Genomic DNA, 21,838 nt, shown 5'->3' with positions numbered 1-21,838 from the left:
CTGGGAAGCAGAATGAAAGCTATAAAGAAAAACCCAAACAGCAGACTTCTGCATAGATTTATAATGTTTGAATAAAGTACAGATCATACATATTAATAACTCACTGCTACGCTATAAGAACCAAAATCCAAAGGGAGCTAGGACCGGGCAGCTGTCCCCATCCTGCGATTAATGCCCTTTTCTCTGCTCTGTCACTACCCATCCCTCAAGCCTCAGTGTTGGGCCCCCGCTCGTTTTATTTATTTTGGGGGGTGGGGGTGGAGAGCAAGACAGGTAGAACAATGGCACCTACAATTCCAGCTCCCAGACTCCTGGATCCAATGCAGAATTAATGTTTCCTGCTAGTCCAGGAAGAATTTAAGTTACCCTTAGCAGGAAATTGGATCCACTTGTTGTAAGAATTGGTTCTTACCAGCAAGCTAGAGTCAGTGATTTAATTAAGGAGGCTTAGTGGGAAAGAGAAAGAGAACCTGCGGGGAGGTGGGGAAGGGCAGCTTCCGTCCTGGTCCTCTTGGGGTTTAGCGAGACACGCCCTCAAGGTTCCACGACGAAGTCCTCCCTACCTCAGTGGCTTCTAAGACTGAGGTTATGTTGTGCATTGTCACAGTTTATCTTTGGCTTTTAAGTTTTTGGCTTCTAACAGTAATGGAATTGTCCAGATAACATGTAAGTTAATGAGGAGGCTTCAGAAAGATGAAAGCAGTCTCATAAAAAATAACACTGCAGGAGATCGAACCGGAAATGTTGAGTCCAAGCATCAGCGGGTACGCTGGATTACTACCACACACTTCCGTGCGACCAGGCCTTGGCCACGGCTATTTGCAAGGCTGTGCCCAAGCACTCATCCCACACAAGAAGCCTGTCAGATGCACGTTTATGCACATCTAGCTGCTAGCAGTGCGCTGTTTGCCTCGCTCTACTTGGATAATATGGTGGTGATGCTCTGCACGATTCCCGGACTTGCTGTGCAGGTGGAAGGTGGACTAACAAGGCAACACTTTCCCAGCACCACACATGCTGGAATCTGTGAGGCCAGAACCCTTGGATCATTGCTCTGTGATCCGACAGCTTGAGGATGCACCCAGAGAGTTACCTGGGGCCCCATAGCCACAGCAGGCTGGTCCCGCCTGCCTGATCCCCGAGCCGCCCAGGCCATGCCAGCACACTATGACCACCTGGCCCTTCCTCCTGGTGCCAGGGCCACAGCACACCATCCTGTCCACACCCCTGCCCTCATTTTATAGCTATGGTGGCCAATAGGGGACACCAGGACACAGGGCAAAGGAAGAAGTACATTTTCCCTTTCAGAGGAGGAGGAGCAGGGCTGGGGATTTAGCTCAGTGGTTCTGCCGCCTGCCTCACAAGTGCAAGAACCCAAGTGCGATCCCAGGTACAAAAAGAAAAAAACAAAAAGTAGCTTGAACGGAGGAGGAGAAGAGGAGGAGGAGGAGAGGAAAGTACGGCAAAGTAAATCTTCCTCAGGAACACAACAGCCTTGGTGTCTTTTAAAGAGGCAGCGCAGGGAAGTAGTCACCAACACGAACCTCAGGACCGTGACAGTATTTACACTCATGCGCGGAGTCCCACAGTGGCTGCCCATCCCATCTCCATTACCTGTGTTATGAGATCGTCTGACATATTTTCTTTTTTGCTGAGCTGACCTTTCATCTCTAATCTGCCAACCTTTATGTTTTATATGAAAAGTCTAAGCAGGGCAGCTGACAAATCTCCTGTTCTTGATGGCATTTTCATTTTTTTCCAGGCTAGATTAATTTGGAAGGCTCTGCAGTCAAGCTTCCGGCTCCTTGGTATTCCGGCAGCATCTCTTTTAAATTGTCAGACAAAAAGGTGCCGCTTTTATCCATTTTATTCAGATCAAGCCACGGAAGTCGACCTGCTCGAATAAAAACCCAGGACGATAGACAGCGATTGTAATACGGGAAAAAGCCCTCTCCGAGCAAGTTCAACTCTACCGACCTAGCAGCCCCTCTCTCCCAGGACAGAACTCCGCGCTACCGCTGAGGGCAAGAGCGGGGACACGAAGGCAAGCACCAGCAGCACGTCAGGGGCTGTGTGCACATCCACAAAGTGTCTCCGGAAGGACACAATGCAAGTGTGAGTAATGACACACAGCTTCCTCTCTACTTGTATCTGTACAGTAAGAGGTCATTTAAAGAAAGCTACAGGGTAAATAGCGGCATGAGGAATTCACAGACACAGCCAAGCCTTGAGGCAAGCAAGAGAATGAATCAAACGTGGGAGCGGGGGGCCAAGAGGAGCCACCAGACACCAAAAGCGGCCTTGCCTCTGTCGGTCTGTGCTTGGGAGTGTCCCATAGAGACACTCGGGAAATCAACCCCAACTGGGTTCTCACCGCCATTCGACAGTACTCGCCACCCCCCCCACCGCAAAGCAGCCACCAAAGTTCGCTGCTGGGACCCCACTCCACCGCGGGCCCCCTCAGACCCACACTGTGGGTGCACACAGCGTCTGCCCACGCAGGCGACAGGGAGCAAGGGTCTTCTCCCCTCAAGGCTTCCCTGGGCCTGCTGCTTCTCACCTCCATGATGCGCCCATTTCTCAGTCTCTTCTTCCCCCAGACCCCTCTGCTCTCTGGAGCTCTCTCTACCATGGACGCCTCCTCCGTCCCTGCCTGCAGGGAATGAGAACAGGCCAGCTCCGCAGGCACACCGGCCTCACGCCCCTGGAGTCAGCCTTGGCCTGGCTGCTGCTCTGCCACACTTCCTCATTTCCTTCTAGACTTCTTGGGAAGAGGGGCCCGGGAGCTCACAGCCCACAGATGGTTTATGGTGGGGTGTGCAACTGAGTTTTGCTTTTAAAAAACTGAGCTGACATTTGAGACTGAAGAGATAGCACGAGAAATTGTGGGTTGCCAGCTCTCAGAAAATCAAAAGATCAGGCGACCGCTGACTTCCTCTCTCCAACAGACCTCCGCACGCCTCGCTGTGCTCCTGCCCAGCCTGGTCCTGTGTTGCGACCACATCTGTTTCGTGATGGGCTACTATGTTAGCAGATGCAACCACTTAGGGGCCCAGGTTCGCGCATAATTTACCCAGCGCAATTCCATTCTTTCTCTGTGGATCACACCGCCACGGGACACCACTCAGAGCATCGATCCCGGGGACTCCCGGACCCTCCTTCCCCCAGGCCCTTCCTTCCTCTCGGGTACTCCCTGTCCACTCCTCCTTGCGCTGTATGGATATCACCTGCTGCCTCCTGCCATACCCGCCGCGTAGCTATTCTTGGTGAGTCAAAGCATAAACGGTCCAGGGAGTGGGGCTCTTCTGTGTGTGAGCGGCGTGGCCCTGGATGGACCCCCGCCTCCTACAGCTCGGAGAGGGCAGCGGAGACAGGACCAGCACCCGCTGGCGGCCGCGCAGGGACTAAGACGAAGCTGACGGCCCCACCCGAAGCTCTGCAGCCTCCAGCTTGCTCTCCGCCCCCGACTGTCCCCCAGACCGGAAGGCAGGGGCAGCGGCTTGTGCTTCTTCGACTCAAACACGGGGCCGGGCCGGTGCTGTCACAGGAGGCACGCAGTCGACACCTGCTGAATGAGCCCCGGAGCGGCCCACGAGTTCCGGAACCGGCTGTTCATCTCGGTCCATGACAACCACCGTGTGAGCCTTCGTCACTCCTTCCTCCGAGGTCCCGCCCTCCTGAAGCACCCTATTCCAAACCCCGATACCCAGTGCAGCCCATGAACCTCCAACAGCCTTTCCGAAATGACAGCTGTAAGCGGGAGACAGTAATGGCCCTACCTCCAAGGTTCGGTGCAAGAAAACGTGACCCAGGCCCTCAAGAACCTGCGTGGCCCGGAGGCTCCAACAGGCACTACCACGAAACTGCGGTTTTGGTGATGATCATGACTGTGCTTTCCAACTACCACCCAAACAATCATCCGTTCGGCCACCGATTCCCAAGTCCAGCATCACTATTCTTGAAGAAAGAAGGAAAGACAAATGGCCTTGGACGTTTCCTGTGGCGGAATCCACTGGACCCAATGTGTTCCTCGAGCAATGGAACCAGTGGGGCCCCAGCCAGCCGGGTCTGGGGGCAAACAGCCGCCAGCCTCACACAAAGTCCTGTGCCAAGTGACCCCACTGGCACAGCGCGTCCTGGGTACCCCCTTTCTTTCCTCCTTCGCTTGTCCAGACACCCAGCTCCTCCAGCTGCACTGGAGGACAGAGCTTGTGCCCGGCCCACCTGCCATTCACAATGATGCAGGTGTTTCTCCAGAGGACAGCACTCACTCGCTGCGATCTCACTGGGTTGGCTACTCTTCCTGGGTGCATGTAGTAAGGAGCGAACTAGCCAGAAAGATAGGGCAGGACCTGTCTGGAGGTCTAGAGCAGCTTTTCAGCCAACACAAGTGAAACGTGTCAAGGTGTTAGCACTCCAGAGGCCGAATGTGGCTTTCCTGGTGGTTCCTGAGTCCTGGCTCATGGCCAGGAGGGTCCTCGGGCACCTGGTGGGGTGGAGAGAGCTATGCTCAAGCAGGAACAAGAGGACGGAGAGGGGCCAGGGCTGCTCCACGTGCACCACTGCAGCCCTGTGTCCTTGATGTCCCAAAGTGGGGACAATTTCATCGGAAGCCAGTTGTCCCTGGCCTCAAAAACTTACGAAGAAAACCCACTGGTTCAGCCAACATCATCCTAGTGAGGAGGACACTGAGTCCCACTGTGGTGCAGTCAGAGAGTCGGGGAGAGAACCCAGCTCTTTTGCTCCCAGCCCGAGATGCGTTCAGGCCAAGCCGGATGTGTCACAGCCTGACTCAAGGTCCCCCTCTCCCATGTATCCCCCGCCCCGTCCCCACAGCCACACGGATCTGCTCTCCATCTGTCCCATGAAACAGATGTCCTACTCCAGACAGACCTCACTCTCACGGACCTCCTAGCGCAACTTGGGGATCAGAGCTCGGCCACGGGAGAGAAAGGAGCACAGCAGAGAGCGCAGGAATCTAGGACACAGGTGCATCACCTAAAACTCCTCAAAAACTACAACTAGGAATTCCACTCGACTCCTCCCCTTCTAGGTGAAGGTGTCATAGTTACAGCATGAGGAAGCGTGCACACCCACGCTTACAGCAGCGCAGCTCACAAGCAGCCTGTGTGTCCACCAGCAGAGGGACAGAAAAAGAACAGGTGGTGTTGCACACCATGGAGCGCTGCTCTGCCACGATATATGTGAGTCATTTGTAGGAAAGTGGATGCTCGAGACCATAAGGTTAAGTGAAATAAACTAGACACAATGTTTAAATGCCGCATGATTTCTCTTATACAAGAAACCCAGAGTATAAAAAAAGAGCCAAAGAAAAGACAGATAACAGGAAGTAGGGAGATAGGTAGGTCCTCAAAGGGGAAGGAGATGGAGGGGAAAGTGGATTTTAACAAAGGAATTCAAATGTGTCATTACTTGTACCAACTCGACACAAGGAATGTGAACATTAACTACTAAGTTGAAGACATGCACTAAAAAAAGGAAAAAATAAAAAATAAACGTATAAATACTGCTCTGGGCAGTCAACATGGCCTAGCTAGCTTGTTCTTTCCCCCAGTAAAAATCAATCACCCTCAAAATGAAGGACCATGCAACTACAAGTGACTTCTGCTGTAAGCGCTACAGAAGCTTTTTCTCTAAAAAGCTCAGGATCCACGATCCATCTCCACATATTCACCTGGCCTGGGAATCCCATCTGCTGCTGAACGTCAGCTCTTCCCTGCAGATCTTTGTCCTCTTGCTAAGGATTCTGGGAAATGTGACCAGAGGCTCCTGAGGTTGGGGCCTGTGTCAAACACTACCTGTCCCACACTTCAGTTTTTATCAGGCACCTGCTTAACAAGGCCAACCAACTGCTCTCTCTACCACTTCTTCTCTCAGCCAGGGCCTACTCTGAGGTTCTTCCGAAAGATAGCAGCACAAGCCAATATGGGTCTCCAGGTCTCCTCAGGAAAAGAAAACCTAGTCCTAAAAGGAGACGCATTTTAAGATCTCCAGTCCTTACATCCACTCCCCTCTGGGCTCCTAAAACGCAGATTTTGAACATATATGAGGAAATCAAAATTATCTGTGGTAAAAGCCTCCCAGTAAATAAAGCTCACCTTGGAGCCAGAGGTCAAACAACAGCAAGAAGAGAGAGAGGACAGAGGAACTTGCTATGGCTCCCAGGTGCCAAGGAAAAGATCTGCGAGAGCAACCTCACATCTTCCTCTGCCAATGTGCTAGAGGAAACCGCACTTTCGGGGATTAAAAGAATCAAACAGCAGGATCCTAAGGTGAGTCCCTCCCACTGGGGTCTACTCCACCAGCCTTTTCCTTTTCATAAGCACCTCACTGTACAGAGGGAGGTTTACACCTCGAACAAGTCTGATCTGGACAGGCCACTTCCTAAAGACTTCAGGCGCCGGCCTCCAGCTTCAGAAAACTGGATCCAAATCGGGATTTCACCAGACAGCCTGAGAGAGAAGCTGGTAAAGGCACTGTCCAGTCCTGTTTAGGTCAGCTGTGCTCATGTTTTATGGCTGCAGCTTACAGGGATACAAGAATTCAGGGCACATGGGGAGGAAGGTGGGCAGACAGGGTCCCATAGGCTGGGGCTCTCATTCCTAAGTTCTGTAATTTATTGCCTATGAAGGTCAAATTCCAAACATGCTATCCCACCTGCATATTACTCACAGGAATCAGAGGCTAACTGTACAATGCACCTTACAGTGTTCTGCACTGAAACTTCAGTCTGAATAGGGTCTATCCCCTCCACCCTTCTCACACCTAGGAAAGTCTTCCATGAGTACCTGTAATAAACCAAGTACTGACTGACTAAGTCTGAGACAGGCAGAAGAATAATGTGTTGGGATTTTTTTCACCCACAAAGCTTTTAAGGCAACTGAAAGGTATTCCGGTAATAATTATAAAATAAGTGGCAATCATTCTCCTGAGTAGTTAGAGGAACAAATACAAGTCCTATGTGTTTGCATCTTACACCGTTAAGCATGGCAAAGATCAAATTAAATAAAAGTAACACAAGGCACGAAGGCCATATCTTTCAAAAGAAATAATGATTCTAGAGGCTTTTTTGATTCCCTCTTCTTTAACCTTGCAAACAGGACTTTAAAAAAGCCTTCTGGTAACAACTACTATTATTTTTGCATGCTGAAGTCATGCTTGGGCCGTTGATCATACAGGGGCTGGGCTGCAGGGTTGACAGTGGAAATAAAATCTCTGCCTTAACAGCACCACTGGGGCGAGATGAAAATGGTCTTCCAGAACTTGATTAAAACTAAATTGAAAAAGAACATATTTGGCTAATATTACATTAGACTAAAATATAGAAATGAACCCTAATACTCCCAAAATCTAATAAGAAAAAGCCATCTCAATTTCCAAACTTTCAAGGCATCTTCTTTAAATGCATCACAGATCAATTTACATGGTACTTTTGCCAATAAGCAAAACCAAATCACAGGTTCCAATTGGCTTATATTGGCAAGTGTGAGAGCAAATGCTAGAAAATGCAATTACTGCAAACAAACTCCATTTTCTCCCCTCTGAAGGGAATTTCAGGGAATATTTTATTGCCATCAAATAATATTTCTGAAGGCATCAATACACAATTCTATTTTCTTTCCAGAGTCCCCGCTCTCTGTATAATCTAATCCCCTCTACAGAGCATTTTGGAATTTAGAGAGCAGCCTACGAAAGGGGATATTATCTTGCACACGCATCTGATGTCAATTTTAATAATTTGCACTCTGGACAGGAAGCTGCATAGAGTAAAATTTAGGATCCAATAAAATTGATTTTTTTCCACTTCATAACTCAAAATTTTAATGAAGCATTTCAAGGATAAAACTTACAAAGAAATCTCTCGGGGAAGATTATTTCGATCAATAGTGAGTGATAAGAAAGAAAGAAAGGAAAACACATTCATTTCTTCCTCCATTTTTAATTTTTCCTCGCCCATCAAATGGCAACAATCTCTATTAATAAGAACACTTAGAGCTTCCTGAGTAGGAGGGTTAGACCATGAAGCCTCTTCAGACCCTAATGCTTGGTTCCACTGGAACACCAGTTCCAGCAGCGTCCTGGAGGGCAGCTGTATCACCACATGCCATAGCTCTCTTGTGGGATGCAGCAGGACCAGAGATGTTCCACAGGTCTGCAAGAGCAATGCATTCTGGGAGATTCATCATGGAACCCAAGAGTCTTGGAAGTGGAACTGGAGATCTACATCACTTTCTGCTTTGCACTTCCTTACCAGCAGTGAGACAAGGTCCATGTAGTTCAGCTGGCCTCGAACGCATTAAGTAGCCCAGGCTGGTCTCAAACTCACAGCAATCCCTTGCCTCAGCCTTCTGGGTGCTGGATAACAGGTCTGTGCCACCACACCCAGGTCAGTTTTCCAGTTTCCAGGGACTTAATCTCTAGCATCTTAAAGCTACGTACAGCTCAAGAGGTAACTTTATGCTATGCCTTCCTAAACCCATGCTTTCTCATAAGCAACACAGATAAGTCATAGTGCTCCTTAAAGCTGTGCTTTAAGTGATTAAATTAAATATTCTTAGTGGTCTAGGTAATCAGGACTCAGTCGGAGAGCACACTTTGTCTGCTGAAAACTGTACCCAGCAAAACAAATGAAGATGGCCCTGGCTCTGTGAGTCTCCCCGTTTCTGGACAAGTCAAGTAGCTGCACTCTGCTTTTGCCTTAAACCATTCATTACAATATGTGTAACTTCTGCCCCTTATCACACACGTCCATACCTCTGCAACACGTGGGTTTCCTCTGCCTTTTGTTTCCCTTCTGCTATGGGTTGAATTGCATCCCTCTCACCCCCAAATCCATAGCAGGAGGTCCTCACTCTCAATACTTCACAAAATGCCTATATTTGGAGATAGGGTCCTTAAAGAGGTGATGAAATTAAAATAAGGCCATTCGAGTGGCCTGATCCAACCTGGCTAGGGTCCTTCTAAGAAGGAATATGGATCCACAGACACCAGGACTGCAAAGGAAAGACTGCACGAAGACACAGCAAGAACAGAACTCTCTGCAAGCCGAGGACAGAACCCGAGGAGGAACCAGACCTGCCTGATCTTGAACTTCATCCCCAGGACTGTGAGAAAGTAACTGTCTATTGTTCAAGCCACATAATCTGAGGACGTGTTATGAAGCCCTAGCAAACTAAAGTTGGGGTGATCTACCAGAACACAGATCTAACCATACATAGCCCCCCTACACACACACACACACAGACACACAGACACACACACACGGATACTCAGTCACCTTCCAGTCCGCCCAGATCCTCTAGCATGGCCTACAGACCAAAGGCCAAGATCCTGGCTATGGGGTTGGGCCTTGGTAATCCAGCCCCTGCTGGCTGCTATTCCTCTTGGCAAGCTCACAGATCACGGAATGAGAATTTCTCCAAATTCCCTCCCCACATTGACTCTGGACCTCAAGAGAGCTCAGACTACACGCTACTCATCTTTTTATTCCCAGTGAGCTTCAGTTAAGTGTTTGTCAAATGAACAAATGGAGAGGTAAACTTGTTGAAGTTCACATGGATATGAGTAGCATGAACCTAAATGTTAGAGTCAACATGCGGTGTGAGTATTCCAGATCCTATTTTTAGTTTATTCCAAAATGTCACCAGTTATATACATTCAGAGATACACCATTCATCTGCTACTGAGAAACTGAGGGGACTTCTCTGTTGGAGAGTGTCTCAGTTACTTTTCTCATTGCTGAGACAAAATACCCAACACCCACAAGTTAAAGGACAAAAGGCTTATTTTGGCTCACAGTTTGTAGAGGTTTCAGTCCCTAATCAGCTGTTGTCTAAGGCAGAGCAGCATCGCAGAGAAGCATCGCAAAGAAGAAACAGCCCATGGCAGGGTAGGCAGGAGGCAGCAACAAGCAGCCTTCTTTCTGTACCTTTCAGATTCCATCCAAGCTACAAGCCTACTGATTGATGCCAGCCGGCCCCCCACGCCCAGGGTGGGAGCTCCCATTACCCACACCCAGAACAAAGCTAAACCCAATTAGTTACCAAGTGATCTTAATCCCAGTATCACACACCCTAGTTTCAGCTACCCTTGAAAAGCCCCACCTGTGAGCGCATGAGCTCTGGGCAGCCATTGAGACACCAACTCTAAAAGGGAGGCTCAGAAGGCATACAGATGGGCCTAAATATAATAAGGTCTCCAATTTACAGAATGAGTGAAAAAACAAATGGATTAACAGATGAACTATATACATCACACAAATAATATATCACCTTTTCAAAGGAGAAGAGAATTATGGCTGCTTGTTTGACACTATTCACTTAAGGATTTTCCAGCCTTTGTTCCCAGGGCTCAGATCAACAGCTGGACTGTATGACTCCTCTGAGGACAGGAGACACCTTATTCTGTCAGAACAGTGCTCCCTCTTCTGCAGTATCACACCAGGCAGGAGCAGTTTCAGAGGCAGAAATAATCCACGTGGTTTGCTCCACCGATTTGAAAATTTCAGAGACTTGGCTGAAAACTCTGCTTAGGATCATGACTCCTGATTTCTAAAATAACTCTTACTATTTGCAAGTATCATCCCTTAACACCCAGGGGTACACTCACTCATTTCATCACAGCTCAAAAACGAAAGTGAAAGAAATTTCGTTCTTAGAGTTCTCTTTCCTCTCCTTTTGTAACCTCTACTCTCAGAACTTAAGGGCTTTTCTCCCTGACATCTGTTTAGCCTTCTTGCCTGTGAACTTCAATCAGAGAGCAATTTAAGGTGATAGAAATGAGCTCTCGGGGTCCAACCACCTTTCTTCCAAACTTTTCTTTTGTCTCTGCTACTACAGCTGAGACACCATTAATAAAACACAATGGTAAAGATCTTCCATGACTCCAATATCCCAATTCTCACTTATTGTTTTTCTATAAGCAGAAAAAGAACTACATTCCCTTTCCCTCAGCCAGTCTGGCACCTTTCTTCACTTCACATACCGAGGCAATTTCTGAAAGTTTGGAGCAAAAATTCTTATACATCAGTGTATAACCCCCCTCAGAGGCGGGTTCATCCCAACCATGGTATTTTACCTCTGCGTGCCTCTGAAATACCAGCTTTCATTTTTCACTGGGGTTATTCTCAAAGTGTGGGCTATAACCCAAACTGTTGATTCTGAGTGTGTGTGTGTGTGTGTGTGTGTGTGTGCGTGCGTGTGTGTGTGTGTGGTACTGGAGTTTGAACCCAGAACCTCCACACTAAGCTAAACCTCCAGCTCCCCAAACCTCAGAGACAGGGGCTAACCAAATACCTAAATTGCCCAGGCTGTCCTCAAACTTACTGTTCAACCGCCTCAGCCTCCCAGAGTGCTGGGATTAAGATGCACATCACTATGCCACACGCAAAATCACCGACTCAAATGCTAAAAATGGAGATAAAGTTTCTTTGAAAAAAATGCTTTTTTTTTTTTTGGTACTGGGGATCGAACTCAGGTCCTTGCCCTTGCAAGGCAGGCCACCAAACCGTTGAGCTAAATCCGCAGCCCAAAAATGCTATTTTTTGAAAAAAATTAATTTATTTGGAGTGTTTTGAGCAGAAATTGGAGATTAGATATACTGGTAGGAAGGAAAAGTGTTTTTGTAGAATTTAACATAATTCTCCAGAACTGAGAACTCCAAAAACTTCTATTCAGACCTGTTCAGAACTTGTAAAGTTGATCTTTTGCTAGAAACTTTGGCCACATTTCAAATCTTCAGGTTAAACGGATCTTCTTTTCCAACTCTCATGTAGCATTTCGTTTTCAGCTCCACTTTCTCAGGTTCGCCCACTTTGTGAGTTACCTCCTTTTCCTTTCTTTTATTCCCTTTGACTCATTTCAAGTTTCAATCTCTTTTCTAATCCATCACGTTTGTGAGAAAGAAATCTCACCAGAACCTGTTGAATCTCATCATATCTGAGTCCTCCATAAACTCAGGCTGAGATTTGAACCAGGGTCTCAGAATGCCCACGGGTGGTCACAATCTCAATACAGCACTCAACAGATATTCCCGGGATGCTGGGAAGTGACAAGCAGCTCTCTTAGTGACGGCCGAGAATAGCGATTCCTGAACAGCAAGGGTGCCTGCCCTTATGGACTTGTGCTCAGGCGGGACCGACAGACAGGAAGGAGGAGAAGGCCCGCTAACATAATGCAGATGATGACAGATGGAGAAGGGTGGGAATCAGCAGGCACTAAGACAGGCAGTAACAGAGGGAACTACTACACATGGCGATCACTGCGGGTCTCATGGAGAGAAATCAGTCAACATCTTCTGTCTCCCACCCCTTATCAATAAGCAGCAGAGACGTGCAGGAAGCAGACTGCCTGATCCTGTGTAACACCACGTGAGGGTACAGATAGCTTTCCAGGGGCAAGCACGGCATGCACACCCACTCACACACGCTGGTTGTGTGCAAAAGAGTGCACCTAGAACTTGGTTTCTTTAAAAATCTCAATTTTTTCTCCTACCTGCCTTGCAAATGTGAGGACCTGAGTTCGATCCCCGGTACCAAAAAAATAAATAAATAAAATAAAATAAAATAAAGTATCAATTTTTATGAGAACATTAAGACACAGAAATCTTCTACTTTTGATTAGTTGATTTCAAAAAAAAATTCTTGTAATCAAAAATCTCTCTAAAGTGCGTTTATTCAACTTTCTGCCTTAGTGAAGAAAGCTTAAGAGTCTAGTGTTGAATCGGCTCTGAGGAGGTAACATGTAAAGCAGAACTACATGTGCGTCTGTCCACACAGTCGTGCCGCTGCTGTTGCTGGTGCTGGTGGTGGTGTCTCGGTGCTGGTGTTTGTTTTAGGGGTGGAGGTGTGGTCGGTGGTGGTGCTGTCGTTGCCTGGGGTGCTAGGTAGCTCAGAGAAGTTCAGCAATCACAACCTATTTGCTTACTTTCTTGTCCTCTACCTCTGTGGTTTGTCTTAACCGAGGAATGTCCCACAGGCAGCGACGCAATGTCCTGAGGACTGTGCTGACCGGCACTGAGCAGTGCGAGGAGAGCATTCCAGGACTCTGCTCCTGGGTCCAGGCTCCCCTTTCCCAGGCATTTTCCTTGGCCACCTCCAAATGACCACGCCCTGGTCACCTGCGCTCACGGGTCTCTCCCACCACTCCGTCAGGGCTGGGTGAGGATGGGGAGTCACAAAACCCTCTATCTTGGACCACACACTGTGCGGTGGGACAGTGGGACAAGGGTGGAGTGCAGCGAAAGCTTCATTCAAAGCAAACGTTGTGAGGAATCTCGAACTAAAAAAAACACACACACTGAAAATAAGTCTGCTGAGGCTGAAGCCAGGTTGAGGATGGGAGCCCAGGGCAGCTCCCTGTTCCATATGATTCGATTCCTAGAACCCTAGAAATTGAGGGCACCAGGGCTGTAATCATTGTAAGGCCTGATATAGCCCCAGCAGGCTAGCTGTTCCTAGACATGGGAGTCTTCTGAATTATTCAGGGAGTCTTTAAAAATGAGTTTCTGGTCTCCATTTGGGGACAGAGTAGGCCATGACCTCGAGGAACAACATTCTCCTTCTGCACCTGTGCTCTCCCTTTCCATCTTCTAGCATCGAGACATGATCTGAGTGGCCAACAGCACGACTCTTTAAGGAGGAGAAGGGAAAGCCTCTTGACCAACTTTCACCCCAGTGCACAGACAGAGAAACTCCTCAGTCCTCCACTGCAGAACCCAGGCCACCTGAAGGGAATGCTCACAGTCACGTGACATGCAGCTGTTTTCCTCTGGCCTCGTCTCTCTTCCTGCAGATCTAGCCCAGGGTCCCTGCCACTCTGACTGGCAGGCTCCGGTTCGAGCCAAGTGTCTGCCCAAGTCTTGATGACCCATTGATGGTGACAGCTAATGAGCTGGAAAGCTGAAAGGGTTCTTCTCACGAGATCTCAGGAGTCTCAACTGCCAGCTTCAGACGGTTAAGAGAGGAAGGAGCTAGGCTGCTGGCAAGAGCCGGCCGGCAAATGCACAATGGCATGATGGCACAGCCTGTCAGACCTTCGGGACCAGGACACAGAGCAGAACTCTGTACCCTTCCTTCCCGTCACCATTTCTACTGGAAAAGGTACGGGGACCTCAAAGCCTCTCCTCCTAGAGAAGGGGGCTGGGGTTGCTCTACAGCATGGGCTGGGGATGAAATGGAAAGAAGGGCGGGAGGGAGGAAGGCAAGCAATACAGGAAAAAGCAAAGCTAAAATACTCCAAGATACACCTAGGAAACAAGGTGATAAGCGTGGTGTATCTAAAATTTGCCCAAGGCTGTCATCATCACAGGCCACGCCACAGCACCGTGCTATGCTCTGAATCAGTCACAGCAGAGGGGCTCCTTCCAGAAAGAGTGCAGACCACTCTCTTCCCGGTGCCCTACAGGAGCTTGTGTAGGAGACTAAGCACAGCAGACTCTGGGGACGACCTGCTCCAAGCCACCCCACTTAGCTGGGTAGCAGGGTCCCGGCTGCTCACTGCTGTCTTCCTCTTCCTGGGGAAGCCATGTGCTCAGGCAGGGCCCCCTTCTTATACTCAGGTAGTGAATCTCCATTCGTCCACTTCCCTGGCCCAGAAGGAACCCGTGTAGGGAGTCCGTGTCATCAGCCCTGGCTGACTGTCCCCTCCACAAAGAGATACGCCGGAGGGAGCAGCCCTCTCTCTGCTGCTCACTTTCACATCTTATGGCAGGCTGGGGCACTGGAGGTCACTTTTCCAGTTTGGGGGCAGAAATGCACATGAGGATGGGCCAGGAGAATCCTGAAAGAGCCTGGGTCCCCATCGTCCCCACCAGGCCCCCGCACTTTCAAGCCCAGAAACACTCCTTCCTCCACACATCTGCCTACTGAATCTTGGGACAGTCAGAAGAATCACCAGCCCCCCTACAGACGCTGTCCAGGGGCTCCGCGGGGAGCGGGGCAGAGGGTGGGGAGGATGCAGCTGCGCCTCCAAAGGTGCAGGAGAGGAGAGGACAGGAGTGCGGGCGGCATGACAGCACCTTCCCCTGGGGCTCTCGGGACCCTCAGTGGGAAGCTGACTCCACAGGTTGGAGCGACAGCCTGGGAAGCCGAGTCTGGGAGATGGCAGAGCAGGGGCTTGGTGGACAGGAACTCAGAGCTGGAGAAGGAGCTGCCCACGATGAGACAAACGCAACAGGACAAACTGAATGAAGGGCTCCTGTCAACCTCGTCACTCTGGTTTCAGTGGGTATGGAGAAAGCCTCAGGAGTTCACTCCCGCTGGAGCAGTGACACGATTCCTAATTCCTCATGCAGCAGGATCATAAACCAGGGTTAACGAGCTTCCTGCAGCCTCTCAGACCACGAGGCTCCACGTTCTCCTGTCTTCTCGGCAGCCAGCCTTCCTCCTGCCTCACGGGCAGCAGGCGTGACACACACTCTGAGCGACAAAATCTGGAAGTCCCACCCAGCCAAGGTCACAGTTATTTCAGGAACCTTCCAAAAGGCTAGACTGGTCATAAAGAGCTAAAATAAAGCAGGCTCACGAGTCCACCAGGACAGTCTTCTGGGCACTACAGTCAGGGTGCATGAGTGTGACGGGAGGGGAAGACACTAACCCAGGACCAACACAAATGTGGGGTCCGCGCGGCCACACCGCACCCCACACGAGGCCACACTGAAGTCTCAAGAGGCTCTGCCAGGCCTGTGCACAGCTTGAGGGCTGCTTTTCCCTTGGGGAGCTGCTTTGATGTCAGAGTGGCAGACAGGGTTTTAGGCCTCCAGAACACTAATAAATCTGTACGTTTCCGCCGGCTAGAAGAGAGCTGAACGTGGAGACTAACAGGATGCGCTCTCTTCCCAGATGTGTCCGGCACTTCCAGGTCTCGGATGATTATTTCAGTAGCTCTTCATTCCTTGTACGCACAGAAGCGCATGAGGGCCAGTGTTCCCCGGATTGCCTTTCGTTGTTTTCGGCCACTTTGGCTAATGGGTCTAGGACTTCCCTAACATGAATATTAAACGGAGCCCAGCCCAGGAAGCCCTGGAAGCGAAACAGTTAATTAGCAAGTCACCAAGGCTGCTCGCAACAAGCAGGAGGCACGGCTCTGGAAGCTGCTCATTTTTCTTGTGATAAAGAAAATAAACACAGTCACTCTATGGACACTTATTAACCCCTGGGTAATTGCCATCAGACGCGGGTCTGTCGGTCTTGCCTTAATGGAAGCTCCCACGTTCAGGTTTCCAGTGGCCCACAGCACTGCAGAGAAGTGCTAGCGTGGGGGTTTTGGGAACCAGGCTGTGTGTCCAGAAAACGCTTTTGAAAGAACAGCACTCTCAATGGTTGCTTGCGTAGAAGAAATTCATTTTATGTTTAAAAAAATGGCGAAAGAAAACAAGGGCGCATTCAATTGAGTAAGCGTTTTCCTAACTCATTTGAAGATAATCTCTTGCATTCACCAACCATCTCTCCAATGGTGGAAATGTGGGAAGAGACGTCAGCCGTGCGCTCCCTTCTGGAAGGGCGTGTGACAAAGAATAATGGAATGGTGATAAAACAAAAACGAAAGGCCTTATAACAGTCAGGACACGCCGACCAATTTTAAATTGAATTACACAGCCTGCTAATCTTTATGATAGGATGAAATTTCTTCCAACATTATGCATTGTACTAAAGTTTGCAGCTCGTGTCCCTCCCACTGCCCACGCCACATCCCCAGCCAGGGACCCATGTCCCGGGTGAGACTGCTTGTCCTCCATCCAAAAAGCATTGTTCTCTCTGACCGGGAAGGCAAGGCATGGCTCTGCGCAAGTCTTGTTTTTATAGGTACTGTCGCTGCTGTGTGTCTGTATTTCACATTAGGGTACATGAAAACAGTCTCGTGGACACTGGGTAGTTTCTTAATACCGAAAGCTCACATTTTCTAAAAGGTTAGATTCAAGCACCTGGCAGAGGGAGTTTTCACACACTGCGATACTGAGGAGTTTTGTTGGATTCTGCAGCTGGAGGCATGAAATACTGTACGCCGTACATCTCATGAAGCAGCTACCCAGAAATTCCAAATTTCCAAGTTGAGAGATTGGCAGCCCTACCTCAGCGCAAGCTCACAGGTCTGCCGTGTGTCCCACGAGTCTGTATCCCTCACACTCCCTGGGGGACGGAGAGGATCCCAGTGAGAAGGGAAACAGTACCAGACTCCCCCAGCTCAGCCCTCTGACAGGAAATCAGCAAGGACGGCAGAAGCTTGTGCCACTTCCTACTCCAGTCACAGCACAGGGAGTCAGTACTGGCCTTGGTCAGCCCATTTCTAGAAGACTTGGCCCTCCTTAAAATGTAAGCTCCTTCCTTTGACCTCATAGGATGAAATCTCACCTTGGAAGGCCTTTTAGCTTATTTACAATCAACTTGAGAGCCACATCTGTGTGCACTGACTTGTGAATCATAAATGCATGCTTGTTATCACAGAGCTTTATCTAGGACTTCTTATAAAACATTACCCAGGAGAGCAGCCAGGTCACAGGTGAGACTAAAACCTCATGACTGAGAACTACCCAAAGAGGCCAGGGCAAATTACAATCTCCAGAGCACATGAGGCTTCTGTTTGGGATCTTTCTAAATTTTCTACACAATCTTTTCCCTGTGAGTATGAGTCTCCAGTCTCTCTGAGACACACAGAGAGCTGGCTGCCCATAGTGCTGAGCACAAGTCAGCGGCCATTCTTGCTGATAGCTGTGCAGGGCTGCTGTGTGCCCAACTGCCCGACTCACTTGCAGCTATGGTATCCCCAAGCCGGTCTGTGTAAGAAGTACATTTCAGCAGTCACCTAATACAAATGTATCTATACATTACTCTAAAACACCTAAAAATCTAAGGACTCTCCACACAGATTGCATTAAAGCATCTTTACATTCTCACCAATTATGCATAAGTCAAAATGGAAATTCAATAAACAGGATCCATTTGAAGATGAGAAGTTGTATGTGTGATGGCACTAACCTCTAACCACTGTGTCCACAGCTAAAAGACAGGCTTGGACACCACCCAGGAGGATTGGTCATGGCACACACAACTATGGGCTTTATGTTCAAACTGTCTGGCTCTACAGTTACCTGCATGGTTTCATGCTTTGTTTGACTTTCTGGATTGACACTCTAGTCCCTGTCACAGTGGAGCAGAGGGTTGGAACCAACGTAGGAGGAACCACTTCTGCAGGCACCTGTGAATGCAGAAAGTGTTCTCCCACACCTCCCCATTCTCAGGCTCTTCAAAGAGCAAAACCTCCAGAAATGGGAGGTACATTTGCAGTATGGGAGACACCTGTGGTTGGAGCTTCTGTTCATTTTCATAGAACGATTAGTTTATTGCTAAATGTGCTAGTGAGAAGATTAATTTTTCAAATCAAATGTAAGTCATCTTTAGGTTTTGTGGCTACTTTGCTTTCTGAACTCAGGCTTTCTAGAAAGAACAGATTCCTCAAATGATGAATACATGATGAACATTCAAAGTATCAACTAAGCTTCCTAAGTCCCACCAAAATTCATAAGTTATAGCCAATTTGCCAAGTGTGGTGGCACACACCTAAAGGCCCAGCATTCTGAGAGGCAGATGCAGGAGGATGGAAAATTCAAGTCCAGCCTAGGCAACTTATCAAGACCCTGTCTCAAATTAAATATACAAGAATAGGGCTGGGGACATAGGTCACCACAAAAACCCTGGGTTCAATTCCCAGTCCTAGAAAAAAAATTATAGCTAACTATTGTAGCATGCCTCCTCCTAGGACTGTTATCACCACCACTAAAACCGTCCTCAGTCTCCTCTGGCTGGTCACCAATCCCAAACACACCTGGTAAAAAGAAACAATTGCACAGGGCTTAGTGAGCACTGGATCTCAAAGAGCTGAGTACCATGACTAGAGTCAGAAAGTGAGGAAATTTCATTCTTGACAGTTTATAGAGGACTCAAAGCTCAGAGGTTGTACGTCTTATGGTCAGTTGTCTTATCTCTTCAAATAAAAACAAAGTTCGCCCACCAGCCTTCCTCCAGACAAAGGTGAAAAACTCAATGTGGAGTGTAAGGGAGGATCACAAAAATGACAGGAAGGAAAGAAGAAACATGGTTTAAGTGGACGACTGGGCCCTGAAATTAGAAGGAGCAAGGGCCATGTCTTTCCTCCTCCTGAAGTTTGAACAGAGTTGAAAAAGAAAAGGCCACTGGGGAAAAACATTTCACAGAATTTCATAAAGAACACAAAGCGTTCCATAATGCCATTTAAATCTGAGAGATCAATGTGCACGCACGCTGCCGTCAGCTCCTTAATTATTCAGTCTGGATGCACTGAATGCAATTTTAAAACAAATTCCTGATGTGCCAAAAATGGGAAATACCAACAGTGTAACTAAAATTAAAAACTGCTTTTTCTTCAATGTGATTCTTTTCTGGAACATCATTAAAAAAAAAAAAACTCCCCCAATTTCCAAAATTAGGAGCAGACAGTTTTGATTAAGGGAATTTTTATAACTTCTTTTATAATTATGTATGTTTTACAGATTATAACAAATGCTAACATCAAATGACCTAAATACTCTTAGTTTCCTAAGACTATACCTGAAAATAACATATAGCACAATATCAAAAGGTTATAAGGTGATAAAAACAAATTCCAGCATAAGAATAAAAAGATAGGTAATGAAAAATGAAAACTAAAACAAATGAAAAGAATGCTCATTTGAGTAAAATTGAAAGAGGAGACAGGGTTGTAGCGTACAGTTGCAAAGTGTGTTATAGATAGGTCAGGCTCAGCAGTCAGGAAACTGAGTGGGAGTGTCTGCCACTACCAGGCATAAACCCACAGGGCTCTGGGAGACGCCCAGTTTACAGCAAAGCATCACGGATCAGCAGCAGCCCTGACTAGGAGTAACACAGTGGAAAATACAGAGATATTTTAAATGAAAATGCAAAACTGCCCTCACTTTCTCAAGCAATAAAACAAAGAAAATTAAAAACATGAATGAACAAAGCAAAATGTAAGGACATACAGCGCGTTCTGGACTGAATCCTCCCTGATGCTGAACTGCAAATGTACCCAGCCTGGTGCTTGTGGAAGTCACTCCACGCGGCCAGCCCCAAAGGCATCACCTGACCAGCGGTACCAAGGACTAGGAGAATTAAGATCCCAGGCAGCATACTCTGGAGCCAAAAACACATTAGGTAATTCCCTGAGGTAAACATATCTTCTGATCTTCCTCAGTGCGACCTGGGAATTTAAAAGTGAAACAAATGCAGCACTGCCCCGTCCCACTGGGTTCCTGTGCACCCCAGAACAGCTGTATGGCCCAGGGCGGGCCTCCCTGCTGTTCAAAGCCTCTGCTGTTTACACAGTGAGTCACTTCCTCACATACTGGCTGGGTGGGCAAACAGCAGGCACCAGTGTGTGCCCAAAATGCCACTAGCACGGTGCCCGCTCACTGCCTAATACATGGTAGTTCTTAGCGCTACTGTTTAAAATGGAAGAGAAAATGTTAATTTCACAGAAGGAAGTTTCACGCGCGCGCACACACACACAGGCAGAAAGAATGAAAACGGCAACGCGAAACACTATCAAACGTGGAATCTGTACAAAAGGTAACTGGGAGTTCACTGCACCAGGTTTGCAGCTTTTGGAAAACCTGGAACATTTCCAGGAACCAACATTACAACAGTGAGTTAAAAAGTCACCCATCAACCAGGGCTGGCTCGCGCTAGCAGGCTGGCCGGGGAGGACCTTGGTGTCCCCTCCCGCCAGGCTGCTCCGGGCCCTGCCGACTGCGTCCTCTGCTGCCGCCCTCCTGCTGGGCTCCGCGTGAGTGTGCAGGCCGAGCGCTGCCCTGCCACCCAGTCGGACTGGCGAGCACGGCCTCACTTGCACCGTCACATTTCCACCCTTCCCCTGCACCCAGCGCCACGCTGACAACGAGGTCGGTGAAGTTACTATAAGGGGTTTTTAATGAAAACAATTATAAATTTAAAATAACTGTGTTTAAAGCATTTAGCAGTCACCAGGGTCAAGCGATTACAGCAGTTACAAGCCCCGTGGGACATGTTCACACCAAAACAAAGTGAATAAATTACCTCGGCCGGCGCGTGTAATCGCTAAGTGACCACAGGGGTCAGGCGGAGCGGAGCCCTGCAGACGTTCACGCAAAACCAATAATGAAAATTTATCAGTCAAAGGTGGGGAGCGGGGAGACAGACGGGAAGCTGGGAGGGCCGGGGAGGCGTCACGTGCAAGCCAGGGACAGCTGGGGTCCGGTTCCTGCGGGAGTGAACTGCAGGAGGCGGGGAGGTGGGGACGCATGCGGGATCAGAAGTTCAGAGCCACGGCGAGGGGTCCACGAGAGGCCGATCTCACGCACAGACCCGCGAGGGCCTACAGAAGCATTCAGAAGTTTCCAGCGCAGGACTGTGACGTCCACAGCAAAGCCACACACCTCTACCAGCGACACGGCCTGTGACAACACTCCCGGGACACACCGCCAGACTCATGTCCTCCAGTTCCTGAGGGCTCCTCCCTGCTCTGGAGCAGAGAAGGCTGACGTGTGGGGCAGCCGCACGCTGTGTGCAGGGTGGGGGAACAAGGAAGAGCGGAAAAACCACACGCTTATCAAAGAATCGTCACTTGCTAGAGACTCCACTGGGAGAGCCGCTCAGCAGCTGGTCACCGAGAGACCGGAAGTCACAGAAGTCATGAGACCCGGTGGTTTTGAACACAGGATGGAGGGGGAAAAGCGGAAGGACAAGGCCTGCTCCAGAACACAGCCAACTTGAGCTGGGTCTTAAGGAACGAACAAGAATTCTTGGAAGGAG

The 21,838-nt window shown here is 48.7% G+C and overlaps 1 protein-coding gene across 9 annotated transcripts in view; it reads right to left on the bottom strand.

Moving 5' to 3' along the window:
- Mpped2 (metallophosphoesterase domain containing 2) overlaps nt 1–21,838 on the bottom strand; it is a 149,070-nt gene that overhangs the window by 73,834 nt on the left and 53,398 nt on the right. The window contains exon 1 of one of the 9 annotated variants that reach the window (XM_033764054.1): nt 21,463–21,573. The exons of the other annotated variants lie outside the window; for them this stretch is intronic. Within the exon in view, the coding sequence (XP_033619945.1) occupies nt 21,463–21,517 (55 nt within the window). The 5' untranslated portion in view covers nt 21,518–21,573. Of the gene's footprint in view, nt 1–21,462; nt 21,574–21,838 lie in introns of those variants that run through there. 9 annotated transcript variants of the gene reach the window in all.

The sequence above is a fragment of the Fukomys damarensis genome, unplaced genomic scaffold, assembly GCF_012274545.1.
Source record: "Fukomys damarensis isolate Sample0158 unplaced genomic scaffold, DMR_v1.0_HiC HiC_scaffold_16, whole genome shotgun sequence".
NCBI classification, from domain to species: Eukaryota; Metazoa; Chordata; class Mammalia; order Rodentia; family Bathyergidae; genus Fukomys; species Fukomys damarensis.
This window is presented reverse-complemented; position numbering and strand designations above follow the sequence as displayed.